Source organism: Perissodus microlepis, chromosome 7 (genome assembly GCF_051167445.1).
Source record: "Perissodus microlepis isolate ML-2025 ecotype Zambia chromosome 7, ASM5116744v1, whole genome shotgun sequence".
In the NCBI taxonomy this organism is placed as follows: Eukaryota; Metazoa; Chordata; class Actinopteri; order Cichliformes; family Cichlidae; genus Perissodus; species Perissodus microlepis.
Genome location: NC_140467.1, coordinates 41,959,103 through 41,980,048, shown reverse-complemented (window position 1 = coordinate 41,980,048; position 20,946 = coordinate 41,959,103). Strand labels below are relative to the sequence as shown.

The following is a 20,946-nucleotide window of genomic DNA, read 5'->3' as shown; positions in this document are numbered from 1 at the left end:
AGATGTAGAGGGAGTTCAGCACCTAACCAAGTACAAGCCTGGAAATACCACGATGGCTGAGGGCAACAAGGCGCTTGCAGATAAAACTGAACCACGTCTTTGCACGCTTCACGGTGAAGGGACAAGAGGCAGCCGCAGCTCAAACATCGGACAACAGCAGCAGCCCAAGCCTCATGGTGCAGGTATATGAGATGAGGTGCACACTGAGGGCAGTGAACCCCAGGAAGGCCGCCGGTCCAGACGGGGTGAGTGGGAGTGTCCTAAAAGAATGTGCAGACCAGCTGGCTGGGGTCTTAACTTTGATCTTCAACACTTCACTGTCCCAGTCCTGCATCCCGCCATGCCTAAAGTCGGTCACAATTGTCCCACTGCCAAAGTGCACCAACATTAGCAGCCTCAACAACTACCGACCAGTTGCTCTAACACCTGTTATAATGAAGTGTTTCGAGAAACTGGTCCGATGCCACATCATGTCCATCCTGCCACTCACACTCGACACGCCCCAGGTCGCATACAGAGCTAACAGATCAACTGAAGACGCCATTGTCCAAAACACCATCTCTCACCTGGAACAACAGGGGTGTTATGCCAGGCTGCTCTTTGTTGACTGCTTTTAATACGATACTCCTGGACAGACTAATAGTTAAACTGCTCGATATCGGATTTCCTTCTACCACCTGCTGCTGGATCAGAGACTTCCTGTCAGACCATGTACAGAGAGTTAGAGTGGGTCCCCTTCTTTCCTCAGTCCTCAGCCTTAACCCCGGCTCTCCACAAGTCTGTGTACTAAGTCCCCTACACTGCACTCTGTACACACATGACTGTATCAGCTCCCAGTCAACGCAGTTATTAAGTCATCGCAGATGACACGATGGTGGAGCTCATCTCTGGGGGCGACGAGACAGCATACAGAGCTGAGGTTCAGAGGCTGTCGGATTGGTGTGTAGACAACAACTTGGACCTCAATATCACCAAGACAAAAGAGCTGGTAGTCAACTTCAGAAGGAGGAAGTCCCTGCTGCAGCCCATCAGCATCAACGGGAAGTGTGTAGAAAGGGTGTCCAGTTTCAGGTTCCTGGATATGCACATAGACACAGACATCTAATGGAGCTCAAACACCTCGACGGTTGTAAAGAAGGCCCAACAGCATCTCCATTTTGTGAGAATCCTCAGAAAAATGAACCTGAAGAGGGAGCTGCTGATCGTCTTCTACTGTTGCTCAAGTTAAAGTGTGCTGAGATACTGCATCTCTGTATAATTCTTCAGCACACAAAAAGGCACTTCAGAGGGTCATTAATATGGCCCAAAAAATCATTGGACATCCTCTTCCCTCCCTGAAGGACCCGTACAGCACTCGTTGTCTCAAGAGGGCACGCAGCATCCTACGGGATTTCACACACCCAGGACACCGGGTGTTTAAGCTGCTGCCATCTGGCAGGAGATTTAGGTTGCTGAGGTCACAAACAAACACACTCAAGGACATCTTTTACAACAGGGCAATACCCCTAATCAGTGCTAACAGCTGACCTGAATGGATACCTCCCTTGACTTTTTTGGTGTGCAATAAAAATAATGTACAATAAGCATTCACTTATTCTTTTATTTATTAAGTCATTCATTTTTTGCTCATACCTTTCTTGCACTTAAAAAAACACTTTAAAGTTACTGTGTTGTGTTGTGTTGTCTTTTGTTGTGTTGTGCTTGGTGCCGACGTGGCACCAATTTCGTTGTACTATTGTACTAGGTATGACTGTGTAATGACAATAAAGAGTTATCTATCTTATCTATCTAATTTGGCTGACTGAAAATGATTGGCAATAAATAGCCTACACATGTAAATAATTGATTTTCTAATCAGAGCTCTGTTAGCTGCTAACTCATCAGCGTTAGGACCAGTCACACTGTAAAATCCATTCAAAGCAGCCCACCGACGTGATTCAGTGTGAAGCTTTTATTTAAACTATTAAAACATTACCTCGCATGTACATAAGCAAGAATGCTGCCATTAAGAGGGTTGCATCTTGGCTGCAATTCAGCTATACTGTTATTACCATATTAACAAACTTAAGGCAAGTTGATTTTCTTTTATATTTTAATTCCAAGGAGCCAGGCTGTTGTAATTTTTTAAGTGGTCTTGAGGAATAGTTTTCCAAGCTTTCTCAAGGCATTTTAAACTTTAACAGTGGACACTGACTACGTTTGCACTCATTTTCAGTCCAGTCCTTTCACCTGACCAATTTCAGAGTTTTTGTTTTCTGTTAAGCCACTGACCACCAACCTCTGACTTATTCAATCATTAAAAGGCTTTTAAGTCAACTGAATAACTGGTATTGTGTCTACGCATAACAGACAACTTAGCAAAGAGCCAAATTTTCTTACCAGCAGCAAAACACACCATGTCCCCACTTCATACTTGTATATCCAAAAATTGCCAAAGATAACACAGTTAGCAGGCATAAAATAGCTTTTTTAGACCAATGAGGTGATTCCCAAAGAGCCAAAAACTTGACGTAGCGTGTCTTAAAAAAGGAAACTGGACAAGTGGTGAGCAAAAGAAGAAGTGGCAGGTCTAAAAAAGATCTGAAAGTCATCTAATTAAGAAATAGGAAAAATCCTGTAGAGATCAGACACAGGACCCGAGAGATGCATCTGACCCTTCAGCTGATCCATCTACTGCTCACTGAACCCGCATCAAAACGGTTTTAGTGGAAGGCTGGCTGTCAACAAGCCATTCTTAAAGAAGGGGATGAAAATTACAAAAACTGGACTAAAAATTGGTGGCAAGATGTTTTATGAAATGATGAATCCAAATGTTAAATTTCTGGTTTAAATCATCGTCAGTTTACATTGAGGTACAACAGTGATGTGTCTACAGCCATCTGTGTAACACAGCGGAGGCTCTGTCATGTTTTGGGGATGAATTTCAACCACTGGTGTCAGAGATCTTGTCAAAATTGATCAATTTTGAATGTAGAAAACTAGAGTCAGATTTTGACTCTTCATGCAATACCACTGGGAAAGCATCCGGTGCATTTATCAGCAGTGATCTGAAGCACACTGCCAATGAAGAACAAACAGCAGAACATTATCAGTCATAGATTGGCCTCCCCGAGTCTGATTATTACTGAAGCAGTGTGGGATCATCTTGACAGAGAGCGAAACAAAAGTCAGCCAACATCCAAATAAGAGCTTTGAATATCCTTCAAGAAGCCTGGAGAACTATTCCTGAAGACAACTTAAACAAATGACAAGAAAACTTGTCTAAGAGAGTTTAGGCTGCGTTGAAAAATTAAAGGTGGTCATACCAAATATCGACTTTCAAGCTTGTTAGAATTGTACAAATTATGTTTTTGCTTTATATGCCGTATTTCCATGTATTTTTTTTATGTCCATTTTTAGCCCACTGTTATTTAGGATGTTTTTCCAGTTAATAAAATAAGTGTGCTTCTGACAACTAATCTTAATCTTTAAAAAGGTCACATACAATAATGTGGAGCAGTTTAATTACTGTTTTCTCCATAGCTACATATTGGTAATTAATATTAGTATTTGCTGATTCTTTGTTTGCTAATAAATATCTAGAAGATCCCAAACTAATTAACTTAATGGCCCAGAAGGCAGATCTACCACAGAGATATCATGTGGGGGCTGATGTTATTGGTTCCTCTTTGAAACGACTTCCTCGATGTGAAAGACACTTGTTCCAGCATCCATCACTTCGAGGTGATTATCTCCAAAACCATCCGTCCCTGAGAGGAAAAGCTGCTTTACTGCTAGAGAACAACAACAGGAGATCAACTGGCAGTTTTTTTCCCCTCCAGTCTTGAAGTATTATTAGTCAGACACTTGGCTTCAGCCCAAAAACGTAGCAGTGCTCTGGCTTCACCTCACTGAGTGATGGAGAGAGTATTCGTGCTTCGTGAGCAGTTTAAATGCCGAGCTATGGAGAAAGCAGCCCCTGCACACGACCAACAAATCTACATGTTGATCTTTAAAATCCTTTAAAAAAAATAAAAAGAAATGACTGACTGTAGGTCTGCTTTAATAAACATAGACACTTTGAAGTCTTAAAGGAATATGTATGAGTCACATCCCTCCTGCTTCATGCAAATAGTGTATGAAGCTTAACAATTCATCCTATTTTGTGCTCAGCTATTGGTTTTAGCAGAAGGATACCCATAAATCTGTCTTTAATTCAGACTTTTGAGAGCTTCCCATCAGCATTGTTTCCTGCTTTAATCTGCACACATCTGTATAATTTATTCTACGGCACCCTACAGATGGGCAGGGACTTTTCATGACAGGAGGCCCTCTTGATCAAAACTGCTTTTGTCTGAACTTCAGAACTGTTCCCTTTGATCAATGCACAGCTAACAGAAGGCAGCAGGAAGCTCAGGCTTCAAGCTTGAAAAATATTTATTTTTTCTTATTTCTCTAGTTTGTATAAATCTAGAGCAAGGATTAAACCAGAGATGGCAACACACAGCAATGTGTAACAGATGAGAGAAGAAAGCCTTCTCTTACCCTAGACCTGTATATTATTTCAGAGCTATGAAGCTGGGGAAAGAAAGGTGTTTCGATCGGGGACTGATTAGAGCTATTTTTAACAATGGTGTATTATAACCTCCAAGACTTTTGGATAAACTGCTTCTTAAGCCTTCTTAACAATGAAAACAGTGAACAGACATGCCATTCATTTACATTATATACAGGCTTTGTATACTCTATAAACTTGACTGGTAAACAGAGTCACCCCAGGTTCTTAAGTCTGCCTACTCACACTTTCAGTGTTAATATAAAAGGCTGATAAAAATATTGAGCCTGAGTTTATCATCTCCATCTTCATCATCTGAATCTTAATATTTCACCAGCATCTGAATTTTTAATCTGACATTTCTAAGCTCATTCAAACCTATTTCGTTCAACCAAAAAACAATGCATAAATCAAACACAGATCATTTAGACCCACCCATAATTTAGAGCTTTTAGTACGCACTTTAATTTTCGTCATCTCTCACATTTTATGTGCGTCCCTCAGTCCCGCTTAGCCCATCATCAGCTCATCCAGAATTGCAGCTGTTCACAAAAAACATGGCCACCACCCTTCTTATCCTGGCTTCCCTTTCACTGACATCCAGTGAAATTTGTGAATTCATTTCAAAGTGTTACTAATTTCATATAAAGCCTTTATAGCCTTGTATGGCAAAGGCTCCAGGCTCCGGTCATCTGAGCAGAGTCTTTATACTGACCCAAGCTCTAATTTGAAATCTTTTTGACTTTATTGTAAACTCTTTTGAGGTTGTAGTACATCACTTTAGAACAGCCCCCTCAGCTTATCAGGTAAGCTGAATAAGTGGGTGTGTTTTAAATAACTACTGAGAACTAATTTCTGTGGTTTCATATGTTTCTCTAATCTTTCATCCAGTATTTTTGTGATATAACTCAAACCGAATGGATGCACAGAACTATGCGTTTATGAAAAAACACAATCAAAAGATTGTGTGTGCCTGTGTGTTTGCATGATAGGTTGTGTATACTTATCTTTAATGTGTTTTTTTTTTAATTGTGAAGAGCTCTGCAACAATGTGTTAAGAAATGCCGAACAACAACAACAAAATAAAATCATTATTTATAGTATAATAATGTTTGATTGGACCAGAATTTAACCAAAGAAACAGACTTTATGGAACTATTCAGCATGCCTTCATTTGAGGAGAAGTTGCACAGGATTTTAGAAATCAGAAACGCTGATGGCCAAAGGCTATTACTAGCTGGGGTGTGATCATTATGCTGAACTTCTGCTTTTAGTGAATGTTCTGTTAGACGTGACCAGGTTTTAGCAGACATGCAAAAACTGAACTACAGAATTTTACAAATGCACTTGTGGATGGTTCAAACATTAAGCACACAGTTTCACGCAAAACCAGCTTCCTAGCGATTTAAGAAGGCCAGTTGCTTAAAAACCACCCTCCATCCTTTAGTCACAAAGTTTCAGGTACACTAGGAATAAAGTAGTCCCCCCTCCCCCAAGCTTCCACAGTAAGCGCATGCATGATTAAAATAAGCTCGGTCTCTTGCCTTTCTCAGCACTTTCAGCACTTCGGCCGCTTGCTCCATCTTCTGCTCCCGGAGAAGCCTCTGGATTTCCCGGACCCAAGCAACCCGCCTGACATATGGGCTGTGGTTGGTTTTCCGCAGCATCCCTGGAAGCTTGTCGGACTTGAGCATCAGGGAGGTAAACAAGAAGTCTCCGCTCCTGCCGCCACTCCTCTCGCTCTCTCCAGGAATATCATTCCTCTGGCGTCTCCTTTTTGACAATTTGCTATCAAAATCGAGACTTCTCTGTCTGGTCAACTTAGAGCCCATCACTCCTGGGAGGATGTGTCACTGTTGGTGCGGAGAATTTTCAGCGTGCAGCCAAAACATCACACTTAACTTGAAATGTGAGGAGATGCATAAAATAGTGCCTCAAAGTTTGAAGGCTACTAACCAACCGCACAGCATCGCCACCGTAAATGTGCGGCTGGTTTCGCCGCTGTCTTCTCTCAGTCTGCATCTGTCCATGCACTGCCTAAGCACTCTGGCATCCCTCGCTTTACTCGGGGATGGTGTTTTTTCTCAGCCAATCAGATCGGTACTCGCTGCACAGCTTGAGAGTGCAGGAAAATACTCAGCTGAGTTTTCTTGCATAGCTATTAGAGTTGGCTAAAGCTGAACTACAATCTGAAACTGGGTGTGAATAAAGTGAATAAAAATAAAAGCATCCAGAAAATATGTTTAGTTTGAGTTTTTGTCAGTTTGGTGAAATTTGTTATCACAACATGATGCTTTGATGCGTCTGTTTATTGAGATTTGGGGCGTCTGTATGGGTCACCTGCCTTCAGTGGTATTTACACTCACTGGCCACTTTGTTAGGTACATGTTCAACTTATTAAAGTAAATATACAATCACGACCAGTTAATGTTCAAAGTGGGCATCAGAGTGGGCCAGAAATGTGACCTACGTGACTTGACTGAACGTGTCATGGCTGTTGGTGTCAGTCAGACTGTCATACTGGGATTTTCCCACTCACTCATCTCTAGGGTTTACAGAGAATGGTCTGAAAAACAATATATCCAGTGATCAGCCGTTTTGTGGGTGAAATTGCCTTGCTGATGTCAGAGGTCAGAGGAAAATTGTCACACTGCTTTGAGCTGATAGGAAAGCAACAGTAAGTCAAATAAATACTCATTATGACAAAGGTACGCAGAAGTGCATCTCTAAATGCACACTGGATCTTGTAGCAGATGGGCTAAAACAGCAGAAGACCACACTGAGCAGCACTTCTATCAGCTAAAAACAGTAAAATAAATGTCATAATCTGCACAGGTTCACCAAAATTGGACAACAGGAGATTGGAAAAATGTTGCCTGGTCTGATGAGCATTGATTTCCACCGTGACATTACAATGGTAGGAATCAGACTTTGAAAAAAAAAAAAAAAAAAAGCATGGATCTATCTGGGCTAGTGCCAGCAGTTTAGGCTGCTGGTGGTGTAACAGTGTGGGGATATTTTCTTGGCATTTTTTTAGGCCCCTTAGAACCAACTGAGCATTGTTTAAATGCCACAGTCTGCCTGAGTATTGCTGCTGACCATGTCTCTTTATGACCACAGTGTACCCATCTTCTGATGGGTGCTTTCAGCGGGGTGATGCACCACATCACAAATCTTGGATTATCTGAGATTGGTTTCTCAAATGTCCTCTCAAATGTCCTCTCAAATGTCCTCCACAGTCACACGATTTCAGTCCAATAGAGCACCTTTGGGATGTGGTGGAACAGGAGACACATCATGGACGTGGAGCTGATAAATCTGCAGCAACTGTGTAATGCTGTCATGTTAACAAGTTTAACAAGCCTTGTAAGCCAAAGATGCTTGCATTTTTTTCAGTCCTGTTATCAAAACTCCAAAAACATGTTTAAAACATGGACGAATTCCACTGACTTTCCAAGAAAAGTCAAGAAAGTCAAATAACTGATATTTGTGACCAAAAATTGTGTTTTTAAAAGATCCAAAGGTACATTTATCAGTTCAAGTTGACACAAACATCAAGTTCATCGTATTTATTAAGCAACATAATTGCAGAAACAAAGCAAAGTGTCAGTGTGTGTGTGAGTGTGTGTGAAAACAAACTTATGTAACCTTTTCTAAGAGTCCCTCTCTAGTTTGGACCTCTTTTCCAATTTCCATATAGCAGGCTGTGACTGCCTTCAGTGGTGGGATTACCCCAGTTTTATTCATGCACCTCAACATGTGTATCTGTGATGACACCTGGTTGGAGGTCACCACTACTTCACCACACACCATTCGCCAACAACTTCAGGACTTTGCCACAGAATATCTGTGGCTTTGGGTGCTATCTGTTAATGATTGAGTGTGAAATGCTTTGCATTAAAGCACTCACAGATCAGAATTTAGTGTGCACAGGCACCCGACGTCCCTGCACGTCAGTTTTTCCTGGGCAATGGTCACTGCCTGATGTATCCTCATAGTGGATGGAATTGATGGCACATCTTTGGGCATCTCCTGAACTGCTTTCTCTACTGCATCATCATTGGCAAAAAACAACCTGATTGCCGTTTCTGTCTTTTGTAACGCAGCAAACAGTTCTGCAGCATCAGGAATGTCTGTCCCTTTGCTGACCAGACCGTTAGCCTTCCTCTTTAGGGCTCCTCCCACACCACCCAGTGCACCCTTTACAAGGACCTCAAAGAAGTTCCATGTCCCAGCAGCAAATCCTTGTTTGAACAGTTCATGGGCCGTCACTACAAAAATGGATCGTGGAGACCTTTGGATGTGCTCTCTGTCATGCACCGGTGACGAGTACTGCCAGATTGCTGGTGGGCCCTTAAATCTCGTTCCTTTAACTTTCCTTTAACGTTGTTTAACAACCCTCCACCTAAAATGTATTTAGGTGCAGTTGTGAAAGTGGAACTGGAGAACCCACCTGTGAGGCTGAGTGAGGCTAAAGGTAAAAAAATCCTTTTTCACTGACATGTAGTTTGAACAGCTGTGTTTGAATGTCAGGGAACAATGTCAGGGAATGTCAGCTCCTTAGATTACCATGACCTGGATGACTGAGAACCTACAGACATGTTTTCTTTCCTTGTATGGAAACCTAGTATAACCCTTGCCAAGCATCTAATTTAGAGGGGTTGTCCCCCCTTCATCTTGCATTTAATTCTGCCTTGACACCATCATTATGGCCTATGGTAGCAGGTAACAGCCACTTTCTCTAAACACAAGAGTAACAACAACACAGAAATTAGTTTATTAATCTAGACCTTTTTTCTAAAACTGAAGTGGGTAATGAGAAAGCTTATAATTTCTGACTTACTGTAGCAGTACTGAAGAGTCATACTAATCTTATACAGATCCTTGAAGAGAGACGCAAGTGGACTTTTAGAACGAAATCGAACTCTTTGTTTACTGTGGCTCTCACCTTTCATCTGCCCTTGTGTCTCCAAACTGATGCAGAGCCTTTGGGATGCTGTGCTGCGGGATGTGTCGGCGCTCACAGGCGGAGGCCTACTCCAGGAGCAGCAGGTGTACGGAAAAAAATCTTTAATGATCTGCAGCTTCATCTCCTGGATTCCTCATTCTCTCTGTTCTGCTTGAGGGACACCACGGTCACCGTGTGGTTTATGAGACGTGGGCTAACATTTAAATTCAAGGAGAATCATTAGCGTGCTGCGAGAACACCTGTGGCTCACTTTGCTCACTGCTCTTTATGGTGGTGGAGTGAGGCATTCCTTTACCTTCCCAGCCACACTCATGCTTCTTAGCTGACGTGTCTCAGTGGTTCAACATACCTGCATGCAACACAGGAACTGATTTACCAACCTGTGTTGCACCACCACCACATAGATGGTTTGGGGTCAGGCTTTGCCATGAGCTCCTTATATGCTTTTGTATGCCAGACTGTCATAAAATGCTGTGTGAGGAAAGGCAGAAAAGGACCCAGATGTAAGACTCTCAGGCAGAACTAAACTCCACAATAATTTAAAAATCCCCAAAAAAGAATGTAAAAAAAAATCCCCAAACCTCCGACAAACTTAAAACTGACCATGACACAGACATAGCTGCCTTTACAAGATAAAAATTACACACTATATGAATGAAGACTCCATATTGAGCCTTCATCCTCACAGGGCTGGCTAATAACTAATAAAATGTTATCTAACTTACACAATCAGAAAAAATAATGACATTTAGATTGACAAGAACTGCTTGATTAATCCCTGATTACGTGGTTAGATTCAGATTGATTCTGATTATGTTCCACTGTATATTGAAATTACTCCTTGAACTTTAATCATGCTAATAAAACCCATGCAGGCCACAGGTTGAACAATGCAAACTCCATAACAGAAACTCCACAACCAGTCTGGTGGAACCTAACTAGAAAACTTGGAGTGCAATTTGTATTTTAGAGTAATCTGACTCACCCACAGTTCTGCAATAACATCTTTTATTAAAGACGCCATTAAACCAAACTTTAAAAAAAATCTGTCTGGCGGATGGCTGTCAGTTGGGTGGAGCCTGAGGAGAAATCTACAGCTTCATTGTTCTTGTGAAAAGGAAAGAACAATATCCCATCTCTTCTATGTTTTGTTGCATTATGAAGGCACCATTTTCCTGCTGTGAAGAAGAAGACTATAATTGTTTTGTTTGGCAATTCAAAGGTCAAAGGTCTGTGTTCCTTAAATGCCTAAATTGGATTTTTGAGTGCTTTGATAGCTGCGGCTCCACAGATTCAAGATTCGTTATTCGTCACATGCATAGTGATACAAGTACAACACACAGTCAAATGTGTCCTGAACTGCTCCTTTGACTGTGCAAGACATTATATAAAAAAAAAAAGTACATTTAAATTAAAAATCTGGAAATTTTAAATTTAAATCTGAAAAAAGTACAATGTGCGAACTTAATGTTAAAGTGCTTTGTGCCATATTAGCACAACAATGTATTGACAGAGCAATGAAAGCAGAGAAAACAAAGTGACCAGAGTAATGTAAACAGAGTATTTTAACAGGATAATTAAACAGAGTGACCAGAGTAATATAAATAGTAGTGAAGCAGTATGATCAGTGAAGCAGTGTGTGATGTAATAATAAATCAGATATGATATGAAACATGACAGTAAAAGTTCTGGGACGTGACAAGAATATGATATAATGTCCTGTTTCCGTCACTTTGGGTGATGTTATGAGGGAAGTGGGAGTGGGAGCTCCTCTTGAGTCTCTCTGTTTTTGCCCTGATAGTGTGGAAACTTCTGCCTGATTGCAGAAGTCGAAACAGTTCGTCACTGGGATGGGACGAGACCTGCAGCAGCGTTCTGTCGCACGGATCACTCTCTGAAGAGCTTTTCAGTCTTGAACACAGCTATTCCCACACCAGGAGGTGATGTTCTGTGTGAGGATGCTCTCCACAGGGCCACATGGGACAAGGGATCCAGAATTTAAAACACACATAGGGAAAATACAGCTAAATGACCAGAGCCATCCTGCAAACCATCTCAATCTGGCCTCTTAAAAACAAACCCCAGCATTAGGATGGAATGAAACATTATTTTAGTTGAGGTGAACAACTCTACATAATAACAGAACCACCTACAGGGAGCAGGTCAGGCCTCTCACAGGTTATTGCTATCACAATCATTTGGATTTAAACACTACAAAAACCAAGGAAATGATTGTGGACTTCAAGAAGTAGAGCAGGTAGATAGTTTTAGTTTCCTTGGTGTTCACATTTAGGTTGACCTCATTTGAACCACAGATCTCCTGTCAGGTGGGGAAGGCCCAGCTGAGGCGTTTGCTTCCTGAGGAAGCTAAAACACGTTCACCTCCCTTGCTACCTGCTGAGCAGCTTCTATCATTCAACAGCAGAGAGCCTTCGGACCCTCTGCTGCGTGGTGTGGTTCGCCAGCTGCATAGCTGGTGAGGGCAGGTGGTGGTCAGCGCGACACCCTGACTCCAGTGGAAAGCCAGGTGTATAATAATGGATCACACCCACCCGGACATCACTGATTCTTTGCCCTGCTCTCTGGGGAAAGATTCAGATTAATCAAATTCAGCAGTTTAAACGAATCAGCCTCTTATCAGTAAAAAGCACATTCTGTTTGATTCTATTCTATAATAGGTTGGAGCTGCTACATCACTCATTTCCACCTGTGTGTGTTTTCTGTGATGAGCTACACTGAAAGCTTACACAGAATTTAACCCAGTGAAGCCCGAACCATTAAATAATTACCAGAAAATTCAATTAAAAAAGCAAAAAACAAAAAACTGGAGTGCTTATTTAAGAAATCCACACAAATATACTAAATAGACATCCGAAATATAAATACATATATAAAAAATATATCAATTTGCATATATGAGTTTGTCATTTTATCATAAATTAAAAATCCTATCATTTTAGCTACATCTGGCAATCATGCAGTTTATTGCTCACATAAAAACTGCAAAAACCCATGTATGTGGGTAGATTTTCTAACAAAAAAATCCTTGGTTTTTAAACAAGGACGTATTTGAATGTAAAATCCATAGTTTAGCATAATTCAACACCAGGTGCACCATATTTTAATTCAGTTATTAGAAGTGTATTTGCTAAAGTAAAGATGTTCCTGGATTCATTCAAGTTTTGAGGTTCAAATCAGTCAAAAATAAGAATAGAATAGAATAGAATAGAATAATCCTTTAATTGTCCCACAAGGGGAAATTTGGTTGTAACAGCAGCCAAAAAGACACATATACAAACAAACAGTACACAGGACACAGAACAGAAACATACACAATTTTTCTTACATAAGAAGGTAATCCATCGTGTCCCTGCTGCTTTCGGCCTGAATGCTTACTTAACTGACCTTCCTCAGTCAGCTTTGCACTCGTTCACATGGTTCTCCTGCAGTTTGTTCAGAGAGTTTGTTTCCTCGCCTCATGGCAGATCTTCTCCCTCGCAGCCGAGAAAGCCTTCACTTTTCCGATGAGGAGGCACTTTATTTAAAAACCTAAATATTAAAGGTTTTGTGTGAAGTCATAGAAAGAAATAAAACTCAATGACATTCCTGCAGGCGCTGCGTTACTTAAGAGAAGGAAACAGGTCCTGTGTTAACTATAAAACGTTTGGCATTTATTTAAAGTGAACCATCAGCAAACTGAGGCTACTGCTGGTTAATCTTTTTCACAGATAAAGTATTACCACAGATAAAGAGCCTTTCATCTGGCGATTATTTCTTACTCTCAGCTCCAGGGTTGTGCAGTTGTCTGTGGATATTAGAAAGTTGCTTGAATACAGAAAACTAATTATTTGAAAGCAGCTGTCTAAGGTTTTTTTTTTTTTTCATTTTCTTTACTTTCGTCTGCCTGCATCTTTCACCCCAATCAAAAACACAAGTATGGTGTTTTATGGTGGAATGGTTTAAAGTTTAACTACTCTGTGACAATCACACATCGAGACCTTGAGTGAGCGTTTTACCGTTCAACTCCTGCAGACCGTGGCACAGCGTGCAGCCTGCTGCTGAGACCCCGAGAGGAACTGAAGTAAGAGAGGTGATTGATTCATATCTGTGAAAGCAAAATGTTCAATTTAAATTGAAGAACGGGGCCGTTTTCAGTTTATTGAAGTTATTTTGTGTGTGAGGTGTGAAAACAGATGACAGCTTTGTATAACTAGTCAGTTTATACTGATGTGCACTAATATTAAATGTGCTGCGCAGCTATTAATTTGCTTTCCCGTCACATTCTCTGGTTTTATTCGTGTAGTGAAGCTTTGCAGGCTACAATTTCCAAGACGTTTTTTCAGGGAAGTATTAGAAATGGATTCTCTTAGGGCTCTTACTGTGGTTATGTTAATATTACACAACGTTGGAAATCTTGTGCCTCAGACTTATCAAATCTACAAATCTTTTCCTCAAACTGGCATTGCTGACCTGGATCAAATGGGAATACATGATGAGCGTAGCTGTATAATGATGACTAAATTTCTAAATTATTTACCCACTGGACATGATATATATTTTTAGTTTTCTCTCTGCTGAATTAATTTCATCTACAACCTCTTTATGTAGCTGGTACAGGTGCGAGCAGTCATGTTTGGTTTCACATTGCACAAAGTATGGCATTATAATTGCATATTTAAACATGTATTGTATGTCTGTCAGAGGATGTATAATCTCAGTGTTTTGCATGTTCCTGCTGCTTTGTTTTAGCTCAACATTGCAACTTTTAAAATACAAGCCAAGTCTTCTGAGGTATTAAAGAAATTATTTGTTGTGTTTGAGGTACAAAAATGAAAAAGAAGATAATAATTGTGGCACTGACAATACTGCTGCTGGCAGCAGCTGCTACTTTTGTGGGCATCTACTTTGGTGTGGGGAGAAGGGAGACAAAAAGTGAGAGGGGGTACTCTAAGGCAGCTGTGGCAGCAGACGCTGGACCATGTTCAGAGATCGGCAGGTAAGATCTGTCCACAAGATACTTCTGAGGATCTTAACTGTAAAACTTCCAGCACCTTCCCTTCCCACTTTGTCTCCTTTTTTTTCAAACCTCAGGGACATGCTGAAGAGAGGGGGCTCTGCAGTAGATGCTGCTATAGCTGCTTTTTTGTGTACTGGACTGATGAATGCTCATAGTATGGGTATCGGAGGAGGACTTTTCTTCACCATCTATAATGCAAAGACTGGTACACCTTCCATCTTAAATGCATTTTACTTCAAATACTCTGTTCTTACACTTTCCCACTAACACAACAAACCCATAAAGCTTCCACGTCATTGGGCCCCTAAATGCTTTTCCTGACCTGCACAGAGAGAGTTGAGATCATTGATGCCAGGGAGACGGCACCACACAATGCAACAGAAAACATGTTTGGGAACAGTACAGATCTATCCCAGAAAGGTAATGTTTAACCAGCACTATCTGACATGGCAACAAACTGAGGGAAGCTGATGACTTTGTGATTGTGATGGAGAAAAGGGTGATCAGTGTCAGAGAGTGTAATTTCTTAAAGATTTGCTTGTGAAATAAATAATTAAACAATCATTTAGATTAAAAATTATTTAAAAAACCTCTAAAGAACTTCAGTGTACCAAAATAAAATCTTTAAGACTTCCTTGTGCCCGATCCTCATTGTTATTAGGAGGGTTGGCGATTGCTGTGCCAGGGGAGATTCGAGGTTACCAGATGGCACACCAGCGACATGGAAAACTGCCTTGGAAAGACTTGTTTTTGCCAAGCATTGAACTTGCAGAGAAAGGATTTCCTTTGGGAAAGGCACTTGCCTCAGCTTTGTCTAGTAATAAGCAAACCATCATGGAGGACCCAACCTTGTGGTGAGAAGAAGGGAACTATACCTATAAAAACTGTGACATTATTTAGACAGTGACTAAAGCCATTGTAAATCATCTTCTCTTCTTTCAGTCAAGTTTTTTGCGGGGAGAAAAGCGACGTCCTAAAAGAAAATGAAACCGTTAAATTTACCAAGCTCGCGGAAACCTATAGAAAAATAGCCGAAGAGGGTCCTGATGCTTTTTACAAGGGAGAATTGGCTCAGAAGCTTGTGGCAGATATCCAGGCAGCAGGTACTATTTTTATTTTACAAAGTATAGTTTTTAACACTAATAAGCAGACATTTTAATTAAACGGGAAAACAGATGAGTTGGAGTCACATATATAGAAATTCACCAGCACTTAACATCAGGACTGAACTGATTTGAGTCTGGCAGCAAACGTTCAGTTCTCCTGTGCTGATAGTCGCAACTATCTTCCCAGTTTTGAGATTTACAGTCAAAGGGTTAGACTTATGAGAACAGCAGTTTCTGCAATTAAAATCATGTTTCTGTACCTAGAAAACCCGATATACACAGTTTCCATAAAAAGTCTTTATATTTAGTCTTTAAATAGCTACATACACCTCTATGCACATCTAATTTTCAGGATAAAGAGGATTTGTGCAACGCAGCAGTTCTGTCCAAGTGTGCGTTCACAGTGTTTGTCAATCTGTTTAGGCGGCATCATCACAATGGAGGATCTGCAGGATTATACGCCTGTCTTGGATGAGAACCCTTTAAGGGTGAACGTGGGGGAGTACACCATGGTTGTTCCCAATGCCCCCGCTAGCGGCCCTGTGCTCTCGCTGATATTAAACATCTTGAATGGTAAGCCTTGATGCTTTGTCCAAAAAAACATCCCGAGTGGGAGAGAATAAGCTTTTATGTGAGCTGCCTTCACACTACCAGTCAGTCTTACAGAAAAGACTCAACAAGCTGATCTACTGTGCACTAAATCTCTTCAGTCTCACTTCAATAAAAAGCACCTTTGACTTATTGCTACCTAAGAGCAGCTGGAATGACGGGATAAAGCACAGATCTACCTTTGGGATGATTTTCAGTGAACTATCATATAGATATGGGATAACTATGCCAAAAATAAAAATTAGTGCTCCAGGTTGAAAATGTGGGGATTTGGATTAAAAGAGCTTTAATTTTATTGAAGTAGTGAAGATCCAAAGATAATTGTCTGTTTTACATCTGTGATGCTATTTCCATGCTCCACTTTGTGCAGCATGGACTGTTGGCAGTGTGATATATAAATAAAGTTGACCTTGACCTTGTTGGTTGGGGAATGCTATAATATCTAAAATATTTGCCTAGGAGGACACTGTCTCCCTGCTTCAGTAACTTTTTAGGTCAGAGACAGTCTCTTCTTCTAACGATTAGATCCCAAATCTTCCTTTTAAAGATATTAATCTTTCCTTTCCTCACTATTTCCTCCCTGCCTCCCACACACTCACATTAATCTCACTATTTCATCTCTAATTGGACAGAGTTGAGTGGTGGAGGCTTCACGCGCACACACACACACACACACACACACACACACACACACACACACACACACACACACACACACACACACACACACACACACACACACACACACATTTCACTGTCCAAAAACTTCCATCCGGCTGATTTACCGTGACTCCTGCCGCTGTCAGCTGAAACCCATCAGACCCAGACTCTGGCTCTCTCAGCCATCTCCCTGTTTCCTCATGTGGCTGTCAGCTCTGGTCTGATCGCAGCTCCCTTTTAGACTAAATGAAAAGCACAGGAACAGCCTGCATTTTGTGTCTCATTTCCTACCTGAACAACCATTTGTGGGTAAGGCTGCGCTTTAAATGAAATGGTACTTATTCTTGTATTTTCTGCAGGCTACAACTTCACCTCAGATAGCGTGGCAAGCACTGAGAAAAAGATCCTAACCTACCACCGCATGGTGGAGGCCTATCGTTTCGCTTACGCAAAGAGAACCATACTCGGAGATCGGAAGTTTCTCAACATCACAGATGTAAGGTTATAGATTATACAATTAGTATCTCTGCTAAAAACTAATCTAAATATTAAAGGAGTTTTTGACATCACTTCTATAATGAAACAAATCAAACAAATTTAAAAAACAATTGAAATTAATCCAAATTTGATGTTAGTCCTCCATGAGAGTCATTGTTCGACACTGTTTGAAAAGAGAAAAACAAAATTACCCTGCATATTCTGATTAGGCTAGAATTTTTAAAACCTGAGGACAGAATAATAGGAAACCTTTTTAGGTTTTGCATGTGTATAATTATAATATTTCTCCCCCAAAGCTCATCCAGAATATGACTTCACAATTGTATGCCGATGCCCTCCGTGAAAAGATTACCGATGAAACCACACATCACATGAACTACTACGAGCCGGAGTTTTATCTGCCTGAAAACTACGGGACCTCGCACCTCTCGGTAGTAGCTGAAGATGGAAGTGCTGTGGCTGCCACCAGCACTATCAACGTATAGTACGACTTCCTAACTGACACTTCATGAAGTTAATCACTCATGTGTGTACAACTTATGTGATTTCTTACTGGTTATTGAGTTTGTTTTTTGCAGTTTGGGCTCCAAAGTTATGTCAGCATCAACAGGGATCATTCTCAACAATGAGATGGACGACTTCAGCTCGCCTGATATCACAAACAGCTTCGGTGTGCCTCCTTCACCGAACAACTTCATCAGGCCAGGTAAGGTTATGGCCACCACGCTCGTACAGACTGAGAACACACATAAGAGGGCCTTAAAACCAGCGACTCTGCAAGACAGATGAGCTTTTTAATGACAGAGTGATTAAAAGTCATGCAGATGTCAGCCTGGTTATTGACGGTTACTGAATAATATCTTGTGTGCATGCACATGAATCTGCTCTGACTCAGACATTCAGAAAGTAATTATTATCAACATATCATTTTAAAAAGGGAAACGGCCAATGTCTTCAATGTGTCCAACAATCCTTTTTGACAAAAGCAACAAAGTGAAGATGGTGGTCGGAGGTTCAGGAGGAACAAAAATCACCACCTCTGTTGCTCAGGTAAAATGCGTACCGATACCTATGTAAAACACTCATTTCTACTCGTTAAATGTAGAAACTAATTAATAACTTGGTTTCTATTTAATACTTATTAGGTGATTCTAAACACCCTGTTCTTCAACTATGATCTGAAAGAAGCTGTGTTAGATCCAAGGGTCCACAACCAGCTGAGTCCTAACATCACTGTAGCGGAGCCTGGCTTTGACAAAGTGAGTGTCACAAGCAGTAAACAACAACTGGGCGGTGGTGCGGTGTGCAGGGAAACTATGTTTTATTCACAACCCTAAGAAACACTGTATAAACCAAAGTCATGACTAGAACTGGGAACACTGTTTCATCTTTAGCTTCATGGGTAAAAACAGCGTAACAATAAGGGAGGAAATGGTTGTACTAGGGTTATGCTAATGGTCTAATTTGTGGCATTTCACCTCTGTTCACAAAATTGAACAAGACACCAGACCAGGACTCTCTGAGTGTTCATAACATGTGTGTTAATTCATGGTGAGAAGTTTAGAGGCTAGGCTGGAGCAGAATAGAACAATTATAAAAGGCTGGAACAAAGCTGATATTTACTGAGTTTATAATCTGGGGATGTGGTGGAGCTGAAAACTGGACTGCAAGAAGAAACAATTACAGATGATTTCATGATTCTAGAGCCATACTTCTGTAATCAGATTACACAGAGAGGAGAAGAAGGGAGAGAGGAAGAGAAAACTGAAAACAAGAACGGTTTTAGGTGATATATTTGTACATCACAAATACAATGCTTGACAAATTTATTTTTTCTGGTGTAAATTTACTACCACAGCTACTCTGAATTAGCAGTATTGGTAATTACAAAATTTCTCTGTTTCTGTTACAGTTAATCCACCAATCATAACGATATTTTAATGCAAAAATATAAGTATTGCTGTTCTGAATTTTCTAATTCAGTTTGACTAAAAAGCAAAAAAAAAAAAAATGTAGCACACTTTTTTTTTATTGGCACCAGTTTACAATTATGAATTTCCATACCTGAAAAGAAAAAAATGTTTCAGTAATTGAGTTTTATGCTTGAATCATTTCAAACTTCCACCCCCTTTAAATTCTGCATCTGTTTTTTTCTAACAGCAGACACTGACTTCCTGGTCCAAAGATCGTTCATGTTTTATATTCTTATTCTTACATAGTTAACTTGGTTGCACCATTACATGTGGGGTGATTGCTGACCAGCACTCCAGTTCTCTTATTAAAAGTGCTCTTTACAAGTACAGCTTACAAGTACTGTGTAATGCAAAAAGTATTAAAATAATCCTGTCTACTCTCATGCAAAAACAGCAGTGTTAATGGACAAACAATGAACAGACAACCCCTCCCCACATGTTTACATGGCACGCCTAGTCAGTCATGTTTTTGTGCTTAGAGTCTGTCTTCACTCATGCTTTGGTTTCCAGGATGTCCTGGATGGTTTGGCAAGGAAGAACCATGAGACAGAACTCCTCACATCGACGGGAGCCGTGGTGCAGGCAGTACTGTGTCATGATGACAAGGTGTATGCTCAGTCCGATCCACGCAAGGGGGGGTATGCAGCAGGATACTGAAGTTATAAACACACCTATGATTATGGAGAGATACTGTAGTTTTGTGAACCTTGACACCAGTGGGACAACCTCAAAGATTAGAAAGTTGATAAAGATTCAGCCAACATGGGCGTTTGTCTTGGGCACCAGTTGTTTTGTACTGATTGTACAAAACAGCTAGTACCAGCTGTACAAGCCTTTAACCAGTACAAGCTATACTTTAACACTGAGTGCCTTGGCTGAGTCTTCTTAACTTCACATCATTCTAATGATCACATCAATCTAGTGAATAAAATCTTTTAAAAAAGATATCTTTTGTTATGTACTTTTAAATTAAAGAAATTTAAACAGTAAAAACAAACAAAACTGTTCAGACACCGAGCGCCTATGATTCAATCTATTTGTGAAGCACAGATTAGTAGATGTGTAAAGCAGTTTCCTGCTATTGTTTTGACACATGGCATCCACAAAACTGAGATCTGCTACTGTAATAAGAAACTGCAACACCTCAGGATCAAACATTTTCAAACACTGCACATAACAACATCCAGGAATCCCTAATTCATTGGCTTTTAATGACCTCATAAAAACATTACAGCTGTTGCCGTCCATCTTCACCTTTCATTCAGCTAGAGTTACATAATAAGTTAAATACATAACAGTGTTAGATTAGATATATAGAAATAAATAGATTTGCTATGAGGATCATATGTAATAGAACCAATGTTTCAAAACAAAGCTGGGACTTGTTCTCTGCACCTACCATATATTTATTGAAAAATAAAGAAATTGCAACTTTTGAAGCCCAGAGCTGTGTCGTTTGGCTATTTCCATCTTGTTCTCTCTTTTAATTTTTTTGTATCACTACTTGGATCATTAACTATGTTTACAACGTTAAACCATGAATCCATCTTGGTGTTTTGACACCAGATCTAATAAGTGAA

At 40.4% G+C, this 20,946-nt stretch overlaps 2 protein-coding genes and 1 pseudogene across 2 annotated transcripts in view; 1 reads left to right on the top strand and 2 right to left on the bottom strand.

Annotated features, from left to right (window-relative positions):
* lrrc75bb (leucine rich repeat containing 75Bb) overlaps window positions 1–6,595 on the bottom strand; it is a 38,763-nt gene extending 32,168 nt beyond the window's left edge. The window contains exon 1 of the mRNA XM_084935146.1: window positions 6,079–6,595. Within this exon, the coding sequence (XP_084791272.1) occupies window positions 6,079–6,366 (288 nt within the window). The 5' untranslated portion in view covers window positions 6,367–6,595. The remainder of the gene's footprint in view (window positions 1–6,078) is intronic.
* A 1,578-nt stretch (window positions 6,596–8,173) lies between these two features.
* LOC146383728 (uncharacterized) lies at window positions 8,174–9,816 on the bottom strand (annotated as a pseudogene).
* Window positions 9,817–14,332: 4,516 nt separating this feature from the next.
* Window positions 14,333–20,272, top strand: ggt1b (gamma-glutamyltransferase 1b). The gene is made up of 12 exons (XM_084932597.1): window positions 14,333–14,499; window positions 14,595–14,725; window positions 14,851–14,940; window positions 15,182–15,374; window positions 15,463–15,623; window positions 16,050–16,199; window positions 17,255–17,391; window positions 17,690–17,877; window positions 17,972–18,099; window positions 18,331–18,443; window positions 18,539–18,652; window positions 19,877–20,272. Exons 1-12 carry the CDS (start codon window positions 14,333–14,335, stop codon window positions 20,021–20,023), a joined length of 1,719 nt encoding a protein of 572 aa, XP_084788723.1. The 3' UTR covers window positions 20,024–20,272.
* The last annotated feature ends 674 nt before the right edge of the window (window positions 20,273–20,946 follow it).

What these genes read in the sequence shown, in the direction of transcription:
- ggt1b (XM_084932597.1), top strand. Translation starts at nt 14,333, where the DNA reads ATGAAAAAGAAGATAATAATTGTGGCACTGACAATACTGCTGCTGGCA. An exon ending in CCATGTTCAGAGATCGGCAG is followed by an intron (nt 14,500 to 14,594) that starts GTAAGATCTGTC and finishes TTCAAACCTCAG; the next exon opens with GGACATGCTGAAGAGAGGGG. An exon ending in TACAGATCTATCCCAGAAAG is followed by an intron (nt 14,941 to 15,181) that starts GTAATGTTTAAC and finishes CATTGTTATTAG; the next exon opens with GAGGGTTGGCGATTGCTGTG.